Genomic DNA, 22,686 nt, shown 5'->3' on the forward strand with positions numbered 1-22,686 from the left:
GTCTAAAACAGTCGTCAGGTTAGAGTGAAGAAATCAGGCAAGAGGAAAGGGACACCAAGGGCAGTAGACCGGCGGACACGCCAGGGGCCGGGGGCCAGACTGGGAACACTGGGGGTACTGGTGGGCAGGCCGTGACCCGGATGAGGCGGAGGGGCGCCACAGTTCCCGTTACCAAGGCAACAGCCAGCGAGCCCCACCTCCCCTCCCCCACCCAGGCTCCAACCAGGCCTCGCTCCGGCCGCCGCCACCGCCCCTGTTTTGTTTCCATGGCGACAGGCGGCGCGGGGCCCGCTCCAAACATAACGCGCTGTGGAAAACATGCGGCTCGGGGGACCCCCCCCCCCCCGCAGCTCCCGCTCGGGGCTGAGCCCTGAGGGGCGCTGGAGCAGCCCAGGCCACGTGCAGATTTGCGAGAGCCCCCAGAGCCCGTCCAGGCGCACAAGACCCCCTTCCCGTTGGGCCTCCTTTGCCTTCGGGGGTTCGGGGCTCCCTCGGCCGAGGCGCCCTGACCGTCAGAGGCGCGCCTGGCCGAGAGCCCTCACCCCCCTTCGGGAGCCGCCTCTGGATCAGGCGGCTGCAGCCCTCCCCCGAAGCCCGCGGCTCCGCCCCGCGCCATCCGGCCGCCTCTCCGGCCGGGCGAAGCCGCGCCTCCCCGAGGGCCTCCCCCGGCCCCCGCCCGGAGCTCCCAAAGTGGCGGTGGCGGGAGGCGGGTCCGCGCCGGGGAGGGCAGAAGCGTGGAGGGAGGTGCTTCCGGGACAGAGGGCGGGCAAGATGGCGGCGCCCATGGAGCTGTTCTGCTGGTCTGGGGGCTGGGGGCTGCCGTCAGTGGACCTGGACAGCCTGGCCGTGCTGGTGAGGGGTGGCGCCAGCGCCCTCTGCTGCGCCCTGGAGGACTGGGGAGGGGGCCTGAACTAGCCGATCGTTCCGAATTTTGCCAGGGCGCCTCAGCACGGGTGCAGTGGGGAAAACTAAAGCCATCAAAGAACGTGCCTGGCCGGTACGGGCTCAGTGTCCTATGCTGTAGCAGCCTGGGGTTTGTGCAGCAATGGAAAGAGGTCTGGTCTGGGGTTCAGGAGATGTTGTTTTAGTCCTTGCACATCCATTTACTGGCTGTGTGACCTTGGGGCGATCTCTTCTCTGTGGGAGCTGTTTCTTTATCCGGAGGTTTACTAAAGCTGGACGATCTCAGGGTTCCCGGGCTTGGCATTCCTGTCTTCTTCTCAGCCTTCCTTTCCTCCTCCCCCTTTCCTCCTTCTCCTTATTGAGGTTATTGTTTATTGAACCAAAAAGCCCACAACCAGGTTCTATAGAAAGAATTTTGAAGTCAGACAGACTGTTTCCTTTCACTCATTCACTCCTTCATTTAAAAAGCATGTATTAGGCCTCTTCCAAATACCAAACATTGGCATGTAAAGATGAGTAAGACTTGGTCCCTCCCCAGAATTTGTTTATCAAAAGGTAGACGTGTAAGCAAATAAATGTAATAAAATGTTGAGGTGCTAAGATCTAAGTAGGAACAGGCCATGGAGGCTGCCAAAGAAGGGCATGGCCAGTGCTTCCAAGAGGGATATACTGGTTAGGAAAAACTTATGAGGATAGGTGTTCACCAGGTAGATGTCAGGAGAGGAGGCAGAGCGAAGGATTTTCTTGGCTGACCTGTAATCACGGATATGTCCATAATCTCTCTCTGAGCCCTGTGTTGCCCATTGTAAAATGGGAAAGGTAATGTCTACCTCTTTTTTTGGGAAGCAAGTACTAAATATAGAGCATAACAGGAAAGGTATTCAAAAAGTGTTACTTCTCTTCCTGATTCTCCTGTGGGGGCCATTTCCCTGGCCTCTCTGCCTTCTGCTTCCTTCCCTGCAGACCTATGCCAGATTTACTGGTGCCCCACTCAAGGTGCACAAGATCACCAACCCCTGGCGGAGCCCTTCAGGTACCCAGTGTCCCTGGGGAGTGAAGAAGGGAATGTACAAGGGGAGGAGCAGGAGACAGACAGGGATGTGGTGCAAATATGCATGGATAGGCAGCTAAGGGTCTGGTGGGCATACTTCTTTCTCAATGTCAGGAACTCTGCCTGCCCTTCGGACCAGTCATGGAGAGGTCATCTCGGTACCACACAAGATCATCACCCACCTTCGAAAAGAGGTAGGTGGCTCGGGTAGGGGGGCTGTCAGTGAGAGTTCAGTCAATTCAGTCAGTGCAACACACATTTATTGAGCACCAAGTACATGCCAAGCTAGACGCAGATGACCCAGAGCTTCAAGGAGCACAAAGCCTGATGGGAGAGACGCACACAATGTTGCTGTGAAGCAGGAAGCAGTAGGCAGAGATTAAGCTGGGGCACTGTCAGGGCATCTGGAAGCACAGTGCCCTCTGCCTGCTGGGCGGGGAGGGAGAAACGAATAGGCTGATGACACATGGAAGGGAAAGTGGAGTAGAAAAGAGCAGTTGGCTCAGATGATGCCCTCAAAGGTGGGACCAGAGAGGGACTTCTAAGGGCCATTGCCCTTTTTTTCAGGTTGGGCTGGATATGGGGCTCAGGATGGACAAGGCTTAGAACCAGGGTGGGGAAGTTTAAAGAGTATTACAAGAGGAATGGGGAGACCTAGGCTCTCCTCTTCATTCTGTTCTTGACTGTGTGACCAACTCACTTAACCTCTCAGAGCCTTAAGTTCCTTATTTTAAAAACTAGGGAGGCTCAGCTAGGATGCTTTCCAAAGGTTCTTCTAGCTTTCCTAGTTTGGTTCCAAAAGGGAACACCTTGTCAGAAGTGGGCCCTTCATCTTCATTTCTACTTTTCCAAAGGTGAAGGAGCTGGAGAATTAAGGCAAGCTTGAGAGGCATGGAGAGGGGATCCAGGTAAAAGCCAAAGTTCCTGGCAAGGACTAGGTCACTCTCTTGTTTCCTTATATGTGAACACAGCTTTTCCAGTTTCCAGAGTTTTCTCCTAACACAGCCACTTTGAGAGAAAAGAGACTATTACTTTCATTCCACAGGGGAGAAACTGAGGCTCAGAGAGATTTAAGGATCATGCTCAAGAGGTTATTTGGGGACAAAGCTTACTCAGGATGTAGACAGGGGTGCTGAGGAGCAGACGCTGGAGCCTAGGAAGGTGTGGCAGGCTGAGACATGGGGGTGCGGTTGGAATGTGTGTGTGGCGGTGGCGCCTGGGCCATGGAATGAAATAGAAGAAATAGCTAAGAGTTAGGCATTGAGAGAACAAGCCAGGGGCCCTGGGCATGGGTTCCCTGGGTCCTGGGAGCATGAGGATGGCGTCCCCTAGTTCCTGAGGCATGGACTGAGGCCCGAACTGCATCTGAGCTCTCCTCTGCTAGCTTTGTGGTGCCTGGATCGGGGAAGTTACAGTTAGAAAGTTGCCGTCAGCAGGCATGCTGCCAGCTTTCCGTGGAAACTCTGGGAGCTGCTCCTGGTTTGCGGCCGGGCCTTCCTTCCTCCCCCAACTGGGCGTGAGACCTTCACGGCCAGCAGGCTCCAAGACCCAGGCTTTCTGCCAACAGCAACAGGCTACTGGCTGGGCCCAGGCAAGGGGGCCTCAGTGGGAAAAGCTGCTTGCTCTACCTCTGCTACACTCAGAGGCCAGTGAGGGTGGTACCAGTCAGGATGCCTCCTCCTTGGGGAGGTGCCCCCGGAGTCCCCCGGCATCCACCTCATGGACATTTCCTCCACAGAAGTATAATGCTGATTATGATCTGTCAGCCCGGCAAGGGGCAGACACTTTGGCCTTCATGTCTCTGCTAGAGGAGAAGCTGCTCCCAGTGCTGGTGAGTGTGTCCAGCCCCCCCACCATTCATGGCCAGCAGGGGAGGGGGCCAGGCGCACACACACTGCCCATTCCCCACCCCCCCACCCAACAGGCTTGGAACAGCATGGGGATCAGAAGCCTCCTCTGAGTCAGGCAGGTGCACTGGCTCAGACCTGCCTCTTCCTTCCTACGTACCCAATCCAGATACATACTTTTTGGGTAGACACCAAGAACTATGTGGAAGTGACCCGGAAGTGGTATGCAGAGGCTATGCCCTTTCCCCTCAACTTCTTCCTGCCTGGTCGCATGCAGCGGCAGTACATGGAGCGGCTGCAGCTGCTGTGCGGGGAGCACAGGCCTGAGAATGAAGAAGAGCTGGAGAAGGAGGTACCTCTGGGACAGGGGGCTATTGTATGAAAGGAGCCCCAAGGATGATGGCCAGGACTGGGAGTGCCTAGGAGGGGAGGCAGCACTGTTCCCGCAGCCACAAGCCTACCTTGTGTCCTCCCTATAGCTGTACCAAGAGGCTCGGGAATGCCTGACCCTTCTCTCTCAGCGCCTGGGCTCTCAGAAATTCTTCTTTGGAGATGCGTGAGTCTGACTCCAGGGGAATAATAGGTGGCTTGGAAGAAGATACAGGTTCAGATGTAGCTGCAGGGGCTGGGGTGAGCTCAGGCTCTGGATAAGAGCTCCTCGGGACAGACACTAGGTCCGATGACAGTGGGGCTGTGTGTGGGGTCGGAGCCTCCTCAGTGGTGCAGGAGGGTGGGAGGGCCGCCAGGCACAGGAGGGGCCTGCAGGGCTGTGGGGCACTCAATGTGCCCTTTGTGCAGCCCTGGAATAGAGTCCCATTCAGGGCCAGGCTGGCGCCACCTGGGGAGCCCTTCCCACACCAGGTCCAGAACTGTGTGTCCTCTCTTCCCCTGGTGGCCCTCTGCTGCCCAGGGCCCCCCTTCCAGGGCCGACTCTTCCTCTGATTCTATCTCTACCCCTTCTGCCTCTCCATCCCACCCTTCTCTCTCTACTCCAGCCCCGCCTCCCTAGACGCCTTTGTCTTCAGCTACTTGGCCTTGCTGCTGCAGGCAAAGCTGCCCAGTGGGAAGCTGCAGGCCCACCTGAGGGGGCTGCACAACCTCTGTGCCTACTGCACCCACATCCTCAGCCTCTACTTCCCCTGGGATGGAGGTAAGGGGTAGATGGATGGTGGGCGCCAGCCTTGGGGAGAGTGGGCAGGGATCCAGGAACTAGCCCCCTGCCTACCTTCCTTCCTTTCCCCTCAGCTGGGGTGCCACCACCACGTCAGACACCAGCAGGCCCAGAGACTGAGGAGGAGCCATACCGGCGCCGGAACCAGATCCTATCTGTGCTGGCAGGGCTGGCAGCCATGGTGGGCTATGCCTTGCTCAGTGGCATTGTCTCTATCCAGCGGGCAACGCCTGCTCGGGCCCCAGGCACACGGGCCCTGGGCATGGCTGAGGAGGATGAAGAGGAATGAGTCATCCTCATGCTCCCAGGACTGATTTTTCTACTGTATGCATTCCCGAGGCCCCTGTGTCTCATTATTGGTACGGCCAGAAATGGGGTGCTACCCCCGGAATAAACCTGCTCACACTGACTAGGATCAGACATTCTCTCCTTTAAGGGGCTGCCATTTTTCCTAGCTGGTGCCAAGGGGGCCATCTGGGTGCTTGAGCCTACACACTGGTGCTTGGCTTCTGTAGCTGCCTGTGCCCTGATGCTGACATCTTCTGCAGAGGCCCAGTTCCGCATTGCCAAGAAAGACAAACAGTCCCCAGTTTTGGGTCCAGCTTTCCTAGTCTCTTCCTTTCCTTAACCTCCCCCCCACCCCCATCTTGTGCTTGAACAGACAGTGAGCTCACCCTGGGCCTGGGCCCACTTTCCACAGGCAACCAGCACAGAGCACACGCTCACACAAGCATGGGGGTGGGGGGCCACTGGGCTGCCTGATCCTTTCCCTAGGGGCCTCTAGCCCCTGGCACCAACTAGAGGGGAGAGTGAGTCACGCAAACCACTGCCCCTGGGCTTATGTCACTTAAGCTCACCCCAGCCCTGCTGTACCCTCTTTAGCCATAGACAGCATGTGAGCTGACTCTGTCCTTTTAATGCCCATGCTAAGCCCAGGCGCCTGCTTGGGTATCCACTTCATCACTGGCGACGCCACAGGTAGGTGTGAATGGAGTAGCCAGGTGAGACAGTCTCCAGGAATCCCACGGCAGGATCCTTGATGGTGAGAGGCACATCCTTAGAGGAGCTGGGGAGGGGGGAGGAGAAGCTGAGTGCGTGATCCTGCCAAGCCCACCATCTCATCTTCAGCCCAGTTCCCAGGCCCCGCTGCTCTCACCGGTTTAGCACGACCACAACTGCAGAGCCATCGGGATGCATCAGTGCCACTGTGTCCAAGTTGGTCTTCTCACTGGCATCCAGCCCCACTCTCTGGGAGCCCTCAGGAATGAACTTGCTGAAGTGGGAACAGGTATTGTTAGGGACCCCAGCCTAGCCCCTCTGGCCCTGAGGGCTGCTCCCATCAATCCCTCATCTAAGAAGTCACCCTTCCCATCGCCCACCCCTGAGAACCCTTGTGAGAGTTCTGCCCTAACTCTAAAGGCCTTGACCTGCGCTGCTGGGCATGCCCTGCCCACCTGTCTCCCAGCCCAGCATCGGGCATCCAGGGGTTGTCTGTGTCTTTGATGCCATCTAGTCACTTCCTGTCTAGATGGTGCAAGAGGGACAAATGTGCCTCTCCCAAGGTTCCCACCCTAAAGGCCTTCCTGCTCCCTCGTGTAGGGTGATGTAAGCCCAGTGCAGGAGATGCTAGGCCTGTGTGGAGCGGGGGGCCCACCCTGCACTCACCTGAAGTGGCCAAGGTGGTAGAACATGGGCTGTTTGTAAAACGTGTCCTTGGCGATGTCCACGATGATGGGGCTGTCGACAAAGTTGCGCACCCAGTTGGGTCCCCCTTCAGGGTTCAGGGCGAGGTTCCAGTCGGTCCAGCCAGCCACATGGTAGAGGAGGTTCTAGGATGGGAACAGGGCAGAGAGACAAAGGCTCAACCCTGGGTTCCCAGAGAATGTAGTTAAGGGTCACATGAGGGAGACGGGCTGTGGTGCCTCAGCCCTGTGAGAAGGGCGCTCTGTATCCTCCATATCTAAGGAGAGAGGGATTCTGAGGAGGAAGGCATCACAAGAGAAGCTGAGAAATCCGAGGCAGCTGTAACTGTCTGAGAGCCCAGCATTCGGAAAAAGGGTGATGGGGTCTGCAGATCTGTGAAGGGAAGGCAAGATAGGGAACCGTGATATCCCAGAATGTGCTCCAGCAAGCAAGCCGTCTGGGGAAAAGTTGGAGAGGAGGGCCTTCCGTCCGCCTTTGGTGAGAGCAGGAGGGGTCTGAGGTGGTCTGCTTTGGGGAAGGGGCACTGAGGTGGCTCACCGTGATGATGCTGTGGCTGTACTGCATCCCTCGATCCCAGGAGCCTAGGCGCACACTCTGCTCCCAGAACTTGGAGCCCACACAGGCCTCTGAGGCAAAGAGCATCATGTCAGGGAACAGGCGGTGTGTCTCCCCCAGGGTGGCTTTTGCTGGAGCCAGAAAGTCCAGATACCAGTGTACAGCAATGCCATGAACGTATTTGGCTGCCTCTGGGTCCGCCAGCACCTGTACAGGGAAGGGGAAGGACACTTGGGGAAAGGGAGCCACTGAAGTTGGGCCCTGCACGGAGAGTTCTGGAAGAGGCACTAGGGGACCTGAGACATGAGTGGAGGGATGAACACAACTAAAAGGGGTTAAAGTGACAATCGGGGATCCATGGGGTCCTGGAGATCCAGACTGGGTCCTTACCACCCCCAGCACCCCAGGGGTGGCACCAGGCCCCAGCCTGGGATGCTCTAGGAATCAAGAGTTGGGGCAGGATGGCCAGCCCAGTGGTGTAGTGGATCAGTTCACACACTCTGCTCCGGTGGCCTGGGGTTCATGGGTTCAGATCCCCAGCACAGACCTACACACCGCTCATCAAGCCATGCTGTGGTGGCATCCCACATACAAAATAGAGGAAGATTGTCACAGATGTTAGGTCAGGGACAATCTTCCTTCCTCCCCAAAAAAAGAATTGGGGCAGGAGAGGCATTCTGTTCGGGAGCAGTCATTTGGATGCTGGATTTGGAGGTCACTGGGGTACCCACAGAGGTCCTGAGCCTTACCACCTGGGCCCAGCGGGGCAGCAGCAGGCGTTGGTCATCCAGCATGAGCACACGGACATTGCGGTGCGTACTGTTGGCAAGGGTGGGACCCAGGTCACGGGCGATGAAGTCTCGCTGGTGTTCAGGGGTGAAGCCCAGGCACTGGAAGGGGTACCCACTAATGAGCCCTGCAGAAGGCTCGTTCTCAGTTGTTACCGCCCAGAACTGTAACTTGTGCTCAGCATAGGCATCCAGGAACCTGGCAGGAGGAAAGGTGTGAGTGATCATGGCCAAGAAAGGGGACCAAGACACTGGGGAATAGGAGGCCCAATAGGTGGGGGAAACCGAGGAGCCCAAGTCTGAAAGGCCCAGAAGGTAGAAAGATGAGCTGAGGAGAGTCAGATCTGGAGGCAAAACTAGGTTGAGGGTTGGGATATAGACCGGGGTGTCCAAAAGAGGAGGTTGATCCAGACCCCATGGCCTTGCTGCTCCCTTACTTGACAAAGTATTTGGCCCAGGTCTGGTGGTAGCGATCTCCCGGCTGACCCTTGAGTGACCCCTTCCCATTCACTGCCCCATTGGTCTTGAGCCAAGTGGGTGATGTCCAGGGACTGGCGAAGAGTGAGATGGGGCGCTGGGCCAACTCCAGGGCCTGGTGAATCAGGGGTATCTAGAAACAAAGGTAGTGAGGAGAGAGACACCCAGAGTTGGAACATAGACAGACTGGCCCAACCAGTGCATCAGGCCTAGCCATCAGCTCCTGCCCTCCCACACACAGGACAAAACAGCAGGGGGCAGATTCTATGTCTCTGCAGGTTGCTCTAGCATGAGGCTTCTCGACCAGCAGGCATCAATGCCACCACAGCCTGAGGCGGCCAGAGTGCCCACCTTGAGCTTGACATCTTCCTCTGGGAGGCTGAAGTTGTGCAACTGGAAGTCATCAGGGGTGTCGGCATAGGTGTATACACGAATGGAGAAGTCACAGCTGGCCATGGGTACCCGGATGATATTGTATTCGATTCCTGCAGAGAAAGAAGACCAAGATATGGGACTCTGAGTCAATAGGAGAATGTGGGACCTGGTCTACCACTTGCCAGTCCTGAATTACGTCCAAATCAGGACCAAAGGGAACTTGGACTTCTGGGTTGGGGCCTGTGGAGCCAGGCACATGGGTGAAGCACAGGCCTCTGAGCCTGAGAGTTCCCAAGACTCAGCAGAAGATGGGTAGGGCAATTTTATTCCACTGGGCATTAAGAAAGGACTCAAATGTTAGGAATGGGTGGAAGTCAGGGTCAAAGGAAAGGTCAGTGTCAACTGCACTATATCATCTTGCCCCCCTCCTCACCTTCTTCAGAGAAGTATGATTTGAGTAGCAAATTCCGGGCAGCAGGTGACAGGGCAAGGATGTTGAGAGCAGCAGCATCTGTCATGGCCCCTCCAAATCCCTTCACTTTTTGGAACTTCTGATCTGGCTGCAGGGTCAGTAGCAACCCTAAGGACATCCACAGGCAATAAAGGGTGTCAGCGCACAGGGGAGAAACTCTCTGATGGTCACTGGCACAATTCAGTTCCAGCAGGATCCCAGCCTGGCTCGGGGTGAGGAGGGTAGCGTTACCTGTGCCTGTGCGGTTGGCCTGGATGGTCCCCAGACTCAGCTCCATTCGGCGACCACTGCGTGTGCTCTCATAGCGGCTGAAGGTGCCAGGGGCAGGCAGGGTCAGGGGGTCAAGAGAGTCACAGTACGTGGCATTGCAGACACAGACCACCGAGCTGTAGCCAAAGCTTTTAGGGCTGCAGGGGCGGGCACCTGGCAGGGAGGATGCACAAGCAGAGGCAAGGGCTGAGGGATGAAGATGGGGAGGAGGGGCACACTGGTTGAAAGGAGAGACCTAACACTGGTTCCAAAAATCCTCTTGCATGGGGCTGGCCTTGTGGCCCAGCAGTTAAATTTGCACGTTCTGCTTCGGCGGCCCGGGGTTTGCTGGTTTGGGTCCCAGGTGGGGACACAGCACTGCTTGGCAAGCTATGCTGTGGCAGGTGTCCCACATATAAAGTGGAGGAAGATGGGCACAGATGTTAGCTCAGGACCAGTCTTCCTCAGCAAAAAGATGAGGATTGGCAGCAGATATTAGCTCTGGGCTAATCTTCCTCAAAAAAAAAAAACATCCTCCTGCTGTACCCTCACCCCAAGGTTGATCTCAGTCACTCCAAAGGGTTGACTGAACACCTGCTGAAGTCTGCCACCAGTATGCCAGAGGCTATCAAAGGACCATAAGGCAGAAGGGAGCCTCGGGCTACCTCCCTCCTTGACTCACTCACCTGATGCCCGTGATACTGCCTGAAGTAGAAGCAATCCCATGAGGCTGGCAGCCATGATGCCTACCCTGCCCGGGCACTTGAGACACCCCTGAGAACAGAATAAGAAGTGGCTAGAAGGCAAGTCCCTCTCCACCCTTCAGCTCCTCTCTTGGGCAAGGCTCGCTGCCTATGGGCACCCACAGCCTAGTCTCCATCTTTAATAGGGATGGAACAAGGCCCACAGACACCTGGGTGCAGCCCTCCCTCCAAGCCCTCTGCTAGTGACAGCTCTCTGCCCACCCCAACCAGGACCCTCCTCCACCCCTCTTCCCACCCATTTCTTCCCTGACCACCCCCTTATCTGTTCCTCCATTAAAGAGCCATGATGGCCTGGGTTCGAGGAGGGCCTGTCATTCATTGAATTCCAGAGCCTGGATGGCCAAGATTCCAGAAGCAGCGTGACAAGAGCAGCTGGGAGCCCTGGCCCACTTACCTCTCTGGAAGGACTTGAAAGCTCCATCACTAGATGAGAAGACTGCAGGGTTCTCAAGCCTCGGAGGGACAGAGGATCCACTAAATGAAAACAGATGCAAGCACCTGCGGTAGCTATAGACGCTGGGTTAGCCCTGCGGGTTAATCCGGCATAATGGAGTGGATGGGTCACATGATGACGACAGGAGAGTCACATGATACAGGAAATGAGGCAACTGCAACCATACTGGTAAAGGGCGACTGGCTTCTTCCGGGCTGTTGGCGATTATACACCCTGTGAAATTCTGGGAGGCGTGTGTGGATGACAACTTTAGGAAGAATCTAGATCAAAGATCTGAGTGGAGGATTGGGTAGAGGCTCCTGAATCTGAGAGGATGGAAACCACAGCAGGCACATTGCTTTCTTGAGAAAAAAATTTAAGGTGATACTAATAAAGGTGAACTAATAAAAGAGGTTCACTGTGCAAAACGCTGAGAGAATTAAGACAGTCTTTGTCCTACAGAGGCTCGTGAGGCGGGGGAGTCACACGCTTACACAGATAGTTACAGGTAAAGACAAAAACAGTAACAGGTGTGCATGGAGGGAGGCTGGCGGGGGCGGGGGGGGGGGGGGGGGGGGGGGGGGGAGCGGGGAGTTACCCTGGAAGTCTTCAAGGAGGAGAAGGGGCGGGGATTATTAACCAGCGAAATGCAGGGAGGATGGGCCCGGGGCAGAGGGACGGCAGGACTGAAGGGAGGGAGTCATCAACATGGCGCCTCTTGAGACCTCCCTTGTTTCATCATCACATGCAGATTGTAATAACTGTTCTTCGTTTCTCACAGGACAGGGAGGTTGTGTAAAGTAGTTCAGAAACTGGAAAGTGTTGTACAAAGCTGCATCCTCCAGGATGCGAGAAGAGGGTTGTCCACGGTGTTGCCTCATGGACCACATCGCATATGAGTTAGTGGGAGTGACACACGCACAGTTGTGACCTGACCAACTCCAGCTCTCTGAATCTGTTTCCTCACCTGTAAAACAGAGGCAGTCCCACAACCTCACGGGTCATTACTGGGATCTGAGATGAGCACAGTGCCGGGTGCATAGTAGGTGCTCAGGAACCACTTGTTTGTTGTTTGTGTCCCTTTGTTTTCTAAAATTATCTCAGTGAGTCTTTTCCAGACTCACTCCAGGCAAAATTGATCATCTCTTCTAGGTTCCTATAGCACTTAAGTATAGTCTCAGTGAGGGGCTGGCCCCGTGGCCGAGTGGTTAAGTTCGCATGCTCCGCTGCAGGCAGCCCGGTGTTTTGTTGGTTCGAATCCTGGGCGCGGACATGGCACTGCTCATCTAAACCACGCTGAGGCAGCGTCCCACATGCCACAACTAGAAGGACCCAGAACAAAGAATATACAACTATGTACTGGGGGCCTTTGGGGAGAAAAAGGAAAAAAATAAAATCTTAAAAAAAATAAAAATAAAAAAGTATAGTCTCAGTGAGACGAGCTGGGTTTGAATCCTGGCTCCACCATTCCCTGGCTGTTTGACCTTCAATAAATTAATCACTCTAAGCCTGTGTTTCTCATCTCTAAAAGGGAAGTGATGACTCCTACCTCCTAGAGTTGCTGTGACATTTGAGTGCGATAATGTGTGTATCTAGTACACTGCTTGGCACCAAATATTGCAACAAGTTAGGTCTGTGTTTACAGAGGGAGCTTGGACTTCCGTGAAGGAGTGTCTTACTCATTCTGTGCAGACAGCCTGGCACAGAATGGGTAGGTACCAAACTGCTGAACTGAAGTGAACCATCATCACCATGTCAGTATCTGCCCCACGCGGACTTCCTGTTTTCCCGGGAAAGGTGATACAGGGCTTGTTCTCGGCAGGTGGGCGGGCGGGTGAGACCCAGGACCTTACTTCCCTCTAGTTCGTCATTCCACAAGTATCTGTGAAGCACATACTACCTTTGCCCCTGCCTGTTCTGGTGGGTGGAGAGCCCCCATCCCTCTCTGTTTCGCTCTGCAGGCACAGAGTTTATGAGTCTTTTTTCTTCTGTTTAACCTTCAGTTTGCAAAAGGTTTTCCAGAGTGGATACCATCTCATGGTCCACATTTCTCTCACAATGTGATTTGCTTTTATATTTTGTTTTCTAAATAAAGTCGGTTACAATAAGGGCCAATACGTATTGAGTACTTATTCTGTGCTCTTTTATGTTCATTGTCTCATTTCATTCTCACAAGACAGATACTATTATTTTCCTCATTTTAGAGAGGAGCAACCTAAGACTCTGAAAGGTCATCAAATTGCCCGAAGTCCCTCAGCTATTCAGTGGCGGAACATGGATTCATATCCAGAGTCATGTGACACACATCATATATTTAATGAGTGTCTCCGGTGTGCCAAGTGCTGTGCTAGGTGCTGGTTATTTTCAAAAGCTGCTGTGCTGGTCTGCAGTGTCTGCTTTGTTTTAAAATCATCCCTTGTCTTTTATGGAGTGTTCTACCTGCCCCAGGTGAAGCCCAAGTTGGTTTGTTTTTTTTTTTTGAGGAAGATTAGCCCTGAGCTAACCGCTGCCAATCCTCCTCTTTTTGCTGAGGAAGACTGGCCCTGAGCTAACATCCACGCCCATCTTCCTCCACTTTATATATGGGACGCCTACCACAGCATGGTGTATCAAGTGGTGCCATGTCTGCACCCGGGATCCGAACCGGCGAACCCCGGGCTGCGGAAGCAGAATGTGCGCACATAACCTCTGGGCCACCAGGCCGGCCCCCCAAGTTGGCTTCTGAAGTGCGGGCTACGTGGCAACATTTCTGGATCCATGTTCTCCAAGGGTATTAGTCAGGGGATACCAACTGAATAATAAAACAAAATCAAGAACTCCCATGTTGGGCAAGAATGATTGATTTTCAGTTGGGGTGGGGTGGCCCTGACTCTGTCCCTGAGCTTCACTCTCCTCACCCTGGGAGAGCTCAGCCCAACAGCCCCAGTGCCCCCTTTTCATAAAAAGTATTTTCTAACATACTCTTTACTACCCTGAAATGAACGTATAGATGATATGACTTACCTACACACATAATTTAGAAGAATCAATACAGTTGCCTTAATTGGAATATAAAGGAAAAATAATAGGACTATTTTTTATAATAAAATATGTTTTCAATGAGTAAATGCTTAGGCATGATTACCTAGAAGACATAATGTAGTCAGATCTTACACTGACTTAAATAGAATAAATTAAGATTGAAAAGAAGCGAAAAAGGCCCATGAATTGATAAATAACTTCAATATGTCACTTTCACTATATGTAATTTTCACAATACGTAATTATCATTGTGCTGCAAAAACATAAAATATATGCTAAGTCAAAATGGTTAAAAGCCAGTCTTCATGAATAAGATTTAGTACATTCCACATGTCTCTACAAATTTAATACTTGATTCTAAGCCTTGGCAATTCAAAAAGGAAAAGGATAGTCTTTTCAACAAATGGTGCTCAGAAAACTGGATATTCACATGCAAAAAGATAAACTTAGACCCTTACCTCACTCCATAACCCAAAATTAAAGCAAAATAGATCATAGACAGAAATGTAAGCGTTAAAACTATAAAACTCTTGGAAGAAGGGCCAGCCCAGTGCTGTAGTGGTTAAGTTCGCACACTCTGCTTTGGCAGCCTGGGGTTTGCAGGTTTGGATCCCAGGTGCAGACCTACACACTGCTCATCAAGCCATGCTATGGTGGCAACCCATATACAAAATGGAAGAAGACTGGCACAGATGTTAGCTCAGCAACAATCTTCCTCAAGCAAAAAGAGGAAGATTGGCAAGAGACGTTAGCCCAGAGCCAATCTTCCTCACCAAACCCCCCCCCCCAAAAAAAACCCAAAAAGACTCCTGGAAGAAGCCATAGGCATAAATCTTTGTAACCTTGAAATAGGCAATGGTTTCTTTTTCTTTTTTTTAAACAACAACAAACATTTATCATCTCTCATAGTTTCTGTGGGTCAGGAATTCAGCAGTGGCTTAGCTGGACAGTTCATATTTGAGGTTTCTATGAGACTATAGCCAAGATATTGGTCAGGGCTGCAGTCATCTGTAGGCCTGACCGGGCCAAGGCTCTGCTTTCAAGATGAGCTGCTAACTAACATAGGTGGTCAACTGGGGCTGGCTGTTGGCAGGAGGCCTCAGTTCCTCACCACAAGGACTTATCCATAGGACCACTTGAGCATCCTCACAACATGCATGGCAGCTGGATTCCTCCAGAGTGAGTGACCTAAGAGAGAGCAAGGCAGAACCCACAACATCCCAGCCTCAAGAGTAGCACATCATCACTTCTACAATATCCTGTTGGTTACACAGATCTTCCCTATACAATGTGTGTGGGGTGGACTAAACAAAGGCGTGAAGACCAGGAGGTGGGGAGCATTTGGGGCCATCTAGGAGGCAATCTGCCACAGTCCACCCTCTGGCCCCCAATAAGTCATGTCCCTCCACATGTAAATACTCTTACTTCCTCCCAAGGTCCCCAAAAGTCTCATCTTATTATAGCTAAAGTCCAGAATCTCATTAGGCAATGGTTTCTTATATATAATTCCAAACCACAAGTGACAGGAGAAAAAAAAGATAAATTGGACTACACCAAAATAAAAAGTGTTTGTGCTTCAAAGGATGCCATCAAGAAAGTGAAAAGATGACCAGCCCAGAGAATAGGAGAAAATATTTGCAAATCACATATCTGATAAGGGCCTAGTATTCAAAATATAAGAACTCTTACAACTCAATAATAAAAAGATAACCTAATTTAAAAATGGGCAAAGTATTTGAATAGACATTTCTCCAAAGATAATGTACAAATGGCCAACTAGCACATGAAAAGATGCTCGACAACACTAGTCATTAAGGAAATGCAAATCAAAACCACCATATCACTTCACATGCCCTAGGATGGCTATAAGCAAAAAGACAGACAACAAGTGTTGACAGGATGTGAAGAAACTGGAATGCCCATATGTTACTGGTGGGAACGGACAATGGTGCAGCCACTTTGGAAGAGTTTGGAAGTTCCTTCAAAATGTCAAGCATAGTTACATATGACCCAGCAATTCCACTTCTAGGTATCTACTTAAGAGAAATGAAAATATATGTCCACACAAAGACTTGCACGTAAATGTTTATAGCAGCGTTATTCATGGAAACAACCTAAATGTTCATCAATTGGTGAATGAACAAACTGTGGTATTCTCATGCACTGGAATACTATGCAGCAATAAAAAGGAACAAAATATCGATACATGCAACAACTTGAATGAACCTCAAAAACATTATGCTTGGGGCTGGCCCTGTGGCTAAGTGGTTAAGTTTATGCGCTCTGCTTCGGCGGCCCAGGGTGTCGCTGGTTCAGATCCGGGGCACGGACATGGCACCACTCATTAGGCCATTCTGAGGCGGCATCCCACATGCCACAACTAGAAGGACCCACAACTAAAATATACAACTACGTACTGGGTGGCTTTGGGGAGAAAAAGCAGGAAAAAAAAACCCCATTACGCTAGGTGAAAGAAGCCAGACACAAAAGATCACATATTGTATGATTGCATTTATATGAAATACTAGCCTAGGCGAATCTAAAGGGACAGAAAATGGATTAGTGGTTGCCTGGGGCTGGGGTGAGAATGGAGATTAACTGTTGCGCAAATCAGTAAATTTACTAATAAATCATTGAACTGTACACTCAAAAGGACAGACTTTTATAGTATGCAAATTACACCTCAATTAAGCTAGTAAAAGACTTTATTACATATTTGCAGTTGATTCATTGCTTTTGCAGGACCTGCACTACTGCACTCTCCAACTAAATATATTACACAGTTGGAAATGCTCTACCACACGAAGTAGACGGATGCAATACTTTCAACGTATTTTTTTTATTTTTTATTTTTTATTTTTCCTTTTGCTCCCCAAAGCCCCCCGGTACGTAGTTTTGTATTTTTAGTTGTGGGTCCTTCTAGTTGTGGCATGTGGGGACGCTGCCTCGATGGCTTGATGAGCAATGCCATGTCCGCGCCCAGGATATGAACCGGCAAAACCCTGGGCTGCCGAAGCGCAGCGCGCGAACTTAACCACTCAGCCACGGGGCCGACCCCTCAATGTATTTTATTTAAGCTTCCTTGTCTATAATGATCTCCTAAATGATTGGGCTTTTTCAAAAACCAAGTTCTTGTAAAACTTTTCTGCATTATTATATATTAAAGTCCTGTTGATTTATGTTTGATTTTATATTTGCATATGTTATTGAGCAGAACATTCCAAAGTCAAATAGAATAAGGGACAATTCTTCCTTGTGCAGGACTGCCCTGCATGTTACAGAACATCTACCTTTCCTGCCCTTCATCCAGGAAATCCTCCAAGCGCTTCCTAATCGTAGCCTCCACTAAAGACACAAGTTCCAAAGATGCCCCCTAGGGGGCGACTGAGAACCACTGCCCTAGGGGCGTCACCTCAAACACCAGGCCTCGCTGCAGTGGCCACTAGGGGAGAAGTAGGTGGCCACAAACGCGTTCCTCTGTCTGCTTTGCACAGCACTTTTAAAAGACTTAGCTAGACACAAGAGGAGGACAACCGGGAAATAAATGTAAGCGAAACGCAGAAGTACGGAAATAGTTTGGCTGACCCAGCACAGGAGTTCTGATCCCACTTCAGCCAGCCCTGTGCCAGGCTGTAGGTTCCGCTCAGCAAACAGCAGCCCTGGAGACTGGCAAGTATCATGTCACAGGCTCCTTGCTCTAATTTAGGCCTCAGACCAACTCCCCAAGGAGGACGCCCCCTCCCAGTCCCACGGTCACCTCCACGGTCAAGTCAGAGAGACACTTTCTCATTCCATGCACAGCAAGGTAGGTGCTCAAAAAATACATACTAGATAAATGAATGAATAAACCTCACCAGCCAGCCTAGAGCCTGTCCTTTCAGCTGTGGTTTCTGATTTGAAGATACACCACTCCTGAATACTGACATAAAAATGACTTCCTCCTCCAGTGAGACCCTTCCATCCCTCAGGCACTAGGATGTGGCTCCACCATTGGAGTCATCTGATTAACCAACTCTTTTTTTTTTTTCCAGCTTTAGCAAGATATAACATTGTGTAAGTTTAAGGTGTATCATGTGATGATTTGATACGTGCATATATTGCAAAATGATTACCACAATAAGGTTAGTTTGATTAACTGACTCTTAAACAATAACCACAGCATTCACTGTAAAGCCCAGGGCAAATGGAAAGTACTTCTTCCTCGAATGCTATCCTATAATTTTTCTCAAGACAACAAGAGCCAATCTTTCATAAGTGCTAACTACATGCATTAGCCTGACAACTCCATGTTACAGATGAGAAAACTGAGACCTAGAGAAGTTAAGTGAGTGGCAGAGCCAAGCCTAAATTCAGATCTGTCCTACTTTGACATCTTACTCTTAACCATCTCGCCACACAGCCTCCCAGATATTTCAGTAATGTATTTTTAGTCTTCTTTAAAGGTTATAAACAATTGCAGGACAAATTTCATGGTTCCTATTTCTTTGAATCCTCAAAACTCTTCACTCAGAGGCAAGCAGCACAGAATCGGGGCTCCATGTTTGCCGAATGAATGAATGGGTTAAGTCATCAACGACACGCGGGTATTCAAGGCCCTGCTTCTCTGTTTCAGAGACTTCCTTGGTGTGGTTTGAAGCAGAGGAGTGGTGAACTTCAGGGGGAATGAGGTTAACTCTGAACACGACTATTAGAGCTAAAGTGAGACCTAATGGAGGGGACTTGGGTGCGGAGACAGGAAGTACGGATTCACATACTGAACACCTGTGAGCCTGCTCACACATTCCTTACTGTTTTGGGCCTTCCGTGCAGGGCGGTACTGAGGCTCACAGAAGACAATAATGTCTGTGAAGATGTTCCTTGTGAACTGGAAAGCTCCAGTAGATGGCAGGAATGATTACTGTTATTGTTATTCAGCCTTTCTCTCTTCCCTCCAGGTATAGTTGAAGGAGTCTTCTGGCCAATACCTCTACCTCCACCCTTGCCCCCTCCGGCCGCCGCCATTTCTCTCGTCCCCTTAAGGAGAGGCAATATGGAAGGATGTTTTAGCATGGACACCAGAGTGACTACACAGGATTTAAATCCTTGCTTCATTACTCACTAGTGCTGATTTATAGGGAAGTTACTTAACCTCTCAGAGCTTCAGTTTCCTCATCTCCAAAACTCTTGCCTCGGTTGCTATGAGGATTTAATGCAACAATGCATGTAACATTATTTAAAGTCAAACTTCTGGAATGAGTTGCTACACTTGATGAGTCCTCTCTCACACTTCCTACATTCCAAAGGCCACCTCTGGACCCTCTCTGCTCCAAAACTGCTCTTGCCAAGGTCAACAATGATCTCTTTGTCGCTAAGTGCAGGCGATAATGTGCAGTCCTTATCTGACTTGACTCTTTACCTCAGTTGACACAGGACCCCTCTCTTCTGTTTTCATGACTCCACACTCTGCTGGTTTGAGTGTCCTCCCACTTCTTTGGCTGTTCGTTCTCTTTTGTAGGCTTCCCCTCCTCTTTCTGTCTGTGGGTGTTCCTTTGGGTTTTGTCCCAGGCTGTCTCTTCTCATACATCATGCTCTCTCCGAAAAGACAACCCCATGGCTTGACTACCTTCTAGTTGCTTGTGGTTCCGAAATCTCCACCTCCAATCCCAATCCTTCTCCTGGGATTGCTTCTGTGACATGACTCTGCCCTCCAGACCTTTCCTCCAGGCGACTCACAGACACCTCAGCAGGATCATCCGGAGATCCTCACCTCCCCCAGCCCAAATCGCTCTTGCTCCTGTGTTCTCTCTCCCCATGAATGGAACCCCTTCCTCCCAGACCCTGGGACTCATCCTTGACTCTGTCCTCTCCCCATTATTTCTCTCCTAAACCACTGAAACATCTCTCTCTCGGTCCCCTAACCTCCACTTTTCTCCTCCAATCCATTCTCCAAGAACTGGATCTAACTAACATACAAATTCTGAAGCTACCACTCTCCATCCTAAAATCCTTCAATGGCTCTACACTGCCTTTATGATGGCTTATGGGACCTGGCATCTTTGTTCCACCTTCACATCTCACCTCTCCACTTGCACCACATGCTCCAGTCACATTTCCTCTAATAGGCTGCATTCCATCTTGCCTCTGCTCTCCCCTCTGCCATGAGTACTTTCTTCTCTTCCTCTCTTGAAAAAAATGAATAATTACTCTTGACAAATAGAAATGGCAAGCAATAGGATATATTGGAGTATATGAGGAAGCCATTTAGTGTAAACTTAATTCGGCCTGACTTTGTTTTTTCCAAAAAGGCCTGACATAGCCATCGAGCATGCACTGTATACCTGCTTCAAACATTTCCTATGGCAAGAACAAATGCCCTTGAGATAAAGGTGCAACTTCCCCCCACATTGGCATTTCCTTAAGGATAAGCATCTCTTCCTAGGCTAGGAACTGATTGCTGCTCTCACCTTTGACCACCCAGCTCACCTGTGACCACCCAGCTCAAGACAACAGACCTGCCACCCTGCTGTGTTCACCAAGACAGCAGACCTACCTGCTGTGTCCACCAATCGCTGTGCCGACAGAGCAGTCTCAAGACTATTGTAAAAAGGACATTTCAATCCTATGTGAAACATCCTCTCTGGGGGTATATAACCACTCTGTCCACCCCACTTCCTCGGTGCCCTTTCTTCCTTTAGCTCAGAATAAACTCATCCAAATTTTCATTTATAGATTGGTTATGGATTATTTTCATTGACACTCTTTTTCATCATTAAGGCCTCAACCTTAATGTCATTGTCATCAGGACCATTTTCCTGACACCCGCTTGCTATGTGCTCCCAAATTCACACATTCAACAAATAATAATTGAGTATCTACTATGTGCCAGGCACTATTCTATGTCCTGAGGATACAGCAATGAATAAGAGGATAAAGTCCTTGGCTGTACAGAACTTATGTTCTAGTGGGGGTAGTACACAGAAAACAGATAATTTCAGACGACCATGAGAACTATGAAGCAAAATAAAGGGGTAGGGCATGATGAAGAGAGCAAGTGAGGGGGAGAGTGTAAGATATGAGTTTGGAGAAAAAGGTCGGGGGCCAGATTCTGTAGGGCCTTGGTGGCCACAGTAAAGAGTCTGTATTTTGTTCTAAGATGGAAATTCACTGGAGAGTTTGGTGCAGGGAAGTGACAAGATGAGATTTATATTTTTAAAAGATCACTTTGGCTGCTGTGTAGAAATCAGACTATAGGGGGGAAGTGCCAAGCCAGGGAGAGCAGCTTCCAATTACAGTTGCCGGGGACTTGCCTTTTCTACATTCGTTCTGCCTCAGTCCTCGCAAAGGCTCTTCCTTCAGGATGCACCACTCTGCACCTCCATTTAGCCTGGCTAATGCATATTCATCTTTGAGAACTCAGCCCAGATGTCATCTTCTCCAAGAAATTATCTCCCTTCACACACACCCCTCCTGTAAGACAAGCTCATGGTCCTTACGTCTCCTTTGTAGCTCTTATCATAGTCGTGATTAATTGTACAAATAATGTCCGTTATAGTGTCCAGTGGCCTGCTAACTCGTTTGCTTGCTGATCTGTCAGTGCGTAAGCCCAGTAGCGTAGGGGCCAGTGTGTCCTGGCTCCCTGCCATATCCCCCGTGCGCTGGTCCCGTGCTCAGTGAAGGTTTGTCAAATGACTTAAGAATGGATAAATCATACAGACCTTCTTCCCACTCCACCCCTCAAAAAACCAAGTGGATAGTGGAAGATTTGAAAATTTTATCCCCTCTTCTTCATTAGTAAAATATGACCATCCATACAATTAATAACAATGATGATGAAAAGGTGAAGTGCAAACGCAGGGAGGGGAGAGTTAAGACCCAAACAGTGCAACATACATTACGCCTACCGTCAGCGAAGCGAAATAGCAGCCCCAACCGGAGGCAAAAGGAAATCCCCCAGCACCCTGCAAAGCGGAATGGGCGGGGCGAGAGCAGGGGCCCGGCGGAGCGACCGCGGAGCGAGGCTGCAGACCCCCGACGCGCAGCCGCGAGACGCGCAGCCAGAGCCGGCGGGGGCGGGGCCTCGCTCGGGCGGGGAGAGCGCTAATCGTCAGAAGGCGGGACGCAGGCCTCTTCCGCACGCCTTATTGGCCTTTCTGGGGACGGGCTGCTCTCTCTGACCAGCCACAGTCCAGATGGGGCGCAAGCGTATTCGGGGATCTTCCCGGGAAGAGGGCGCGGGAGTCGAGAAGCACGCATGCGCCTCGACGTACGCCCGGCCCCACACTGCAACGCGTTGGGGGAAATTGAATTCCCTGAATGAGTCCAGCCCACGGGGGCTGAGGTGGGTTCTTAAACTTTGTCCTTTGGGAGCCTCAGGATAGGGAACATTCAATGCCCAGAAACTTCCCCGTTGGGAATCCCAATCTCCACCCCCTCCTATCTCGTTTTGTCGTCTGGCCGCGCCCTAACCCTCCCTGAGACTAGGTTGTTATGATGGTGAATTATTCAAGAAGGCTTGCAGCCTGACGCCATCTCTGGGCAGTGCCCTTCCATCCTCCCTTCCTTCCCTGTAGCGCACCATGGCTCTCCCCAAAATCACAGGGTCCCGAAGCTGTTTACAAGGCCCTACTCTGCCACTTTAATAACTTCACGAGTTTGTTGAGGATCTACTGTTAGACCCAGTGAACTAAGCAAGTCCCTGCTCTTAGGAGCTGACATTCTATGGGACGACACAGACAAAAACAAAGGAGACAATTTTAGATAGTGATAAGTGCTGAAAACAACATGGCAATGTGATAGACCGACTGGGGAGTCCTCAGTGAGAAGGTGTGAATGGAACTAAGACCTCAATTAGGCAAAGGCAACAGCCATAGGGAAGACCGCGTCATGCTTGGGAAAAA

General features: G+C 51.0%; 2 protein-coding genes and 1 long non-coding RNA gene across 9 annotated transcripts; 2 read left to right on the forward strand and 1 right to left on the reverse strand.

Moving 5' to 3' along the window:
- The first annotated feature begins 303 nt into the window (after nt 1–303).
- MTX1 (metaxin 1) lies at nt 304–5,381 on the forward strand. Its single transcript, XM_014837045.3, is given in 10 exon segments — nt 304–543; nt 545–671; nt 674–852; nt 1,867–1,936; nt 2,069–2,148; nt 3,693–3,785; nt 3,971–4,153; nt 4,281–4,357; nt 4,797–4,951; nt 5,047–5,381. Coding segments are annotated over 10 exon segments (1,404 nt in total). The 5' UTR covers nt 304–318; the 3' UTR covers nt 5,262–5,381.
- Nucleotides 5,382–5,868: 487 nt separating this feature from the next.
- Nucleotides 5,869–21,874, reverse strand: GBA1 (glucosylceramidase beta 1). 7 transcript variants are annotated; one of them, XM_014837042.3, is made up of 12 exons: nt 21,691–21,874; nt 10,751–10,830; nt 10,279–10,366; nt 9,575–9,766; nt 9,305–9,451; nt 8,848–8,981; nt 8,457–8,629; nt 7,981–8,218; nt 7,214–7,438; nt 6,638–6,801; nt 6,129–6,245; nt 5,869–6,038 (listed from the first exon to the last, which is right to left on the reverse strand). In XM_014837042.3, the coding sequence occupies exons 2-12, from the start codon at nt 10,775–10,777 to the stop codon at nt 5,933–5,935; spliced, it is 1,611 nt and encodes a 536-aa protein (XP_014692528.1). In that variant the 5' UTR covers nt 10,778–10,830; nt 21,691–21,874; the 3' UTR covers nt 5,869–5,932. The 7 variants fall into 7 exon arrangements, with proteins under 7 accessions (XP_014692528.1, XP_014692527.1, XP_014692530.1 ...); XM_014837041.3 differs by having other exon boundaries at nt 10,751–11,004; nt 21,691–21,872; XM_014837044.3 differs by having other exon boundaries at nt 21,680–21,863.
- LOC139042033 (uncharacterized) lies at nt 10,975–12,293 on the forward strand. Its single transcript, XR_011498227.1, has 3 exons — nt 10,975–11,170; nt 11,252–11,297; nt 11,571–12,293. It is a non-coding gene; the product is annotated as an uncharacterized lncRNA (long non-coding RNA).
- Nucleotides 21,875–22,686: the final 812 nt, after the last annotated feature.

This window comes from Equus asinus, chromosome 25, assembly GCF_041296235.1.
Source record: "Equus asinus isolate D_3611 breed Donkey chromosome 25, EquAss-T2T_v2, whole genome shotgun sequence".
In the NCBI taxonomy this organism is placed as follows: Eukaryota; Metazoa; Chordata; class Mammalia; order Perissodactyla; family Equidae; genus Equus; species Equus asinus.

Bases quoted from the DNA above. Each gene is read 5' to 3' on its own strand.
- GBA1 (XM_014837042.3), bottom strand. From the start codon at position 10,777: ATGGAGCTTTCAAGTCCTTCCAGAGAG. The intron at 9,452-9,574 runs GTAACGCTACCC...GGATGTCCTTAG, and splicing joins GGCCAACCGCACAGGCACAG to GGTTGCTACTGACCCTGCAG. The intron at 6,246-6,637 runs GTGAGTGCAGGG...TTCCCACTTCAG, and splicing joins TACCACCTTGGCCACTTCAG to CAAGTTCATTCCTGAGGGCT.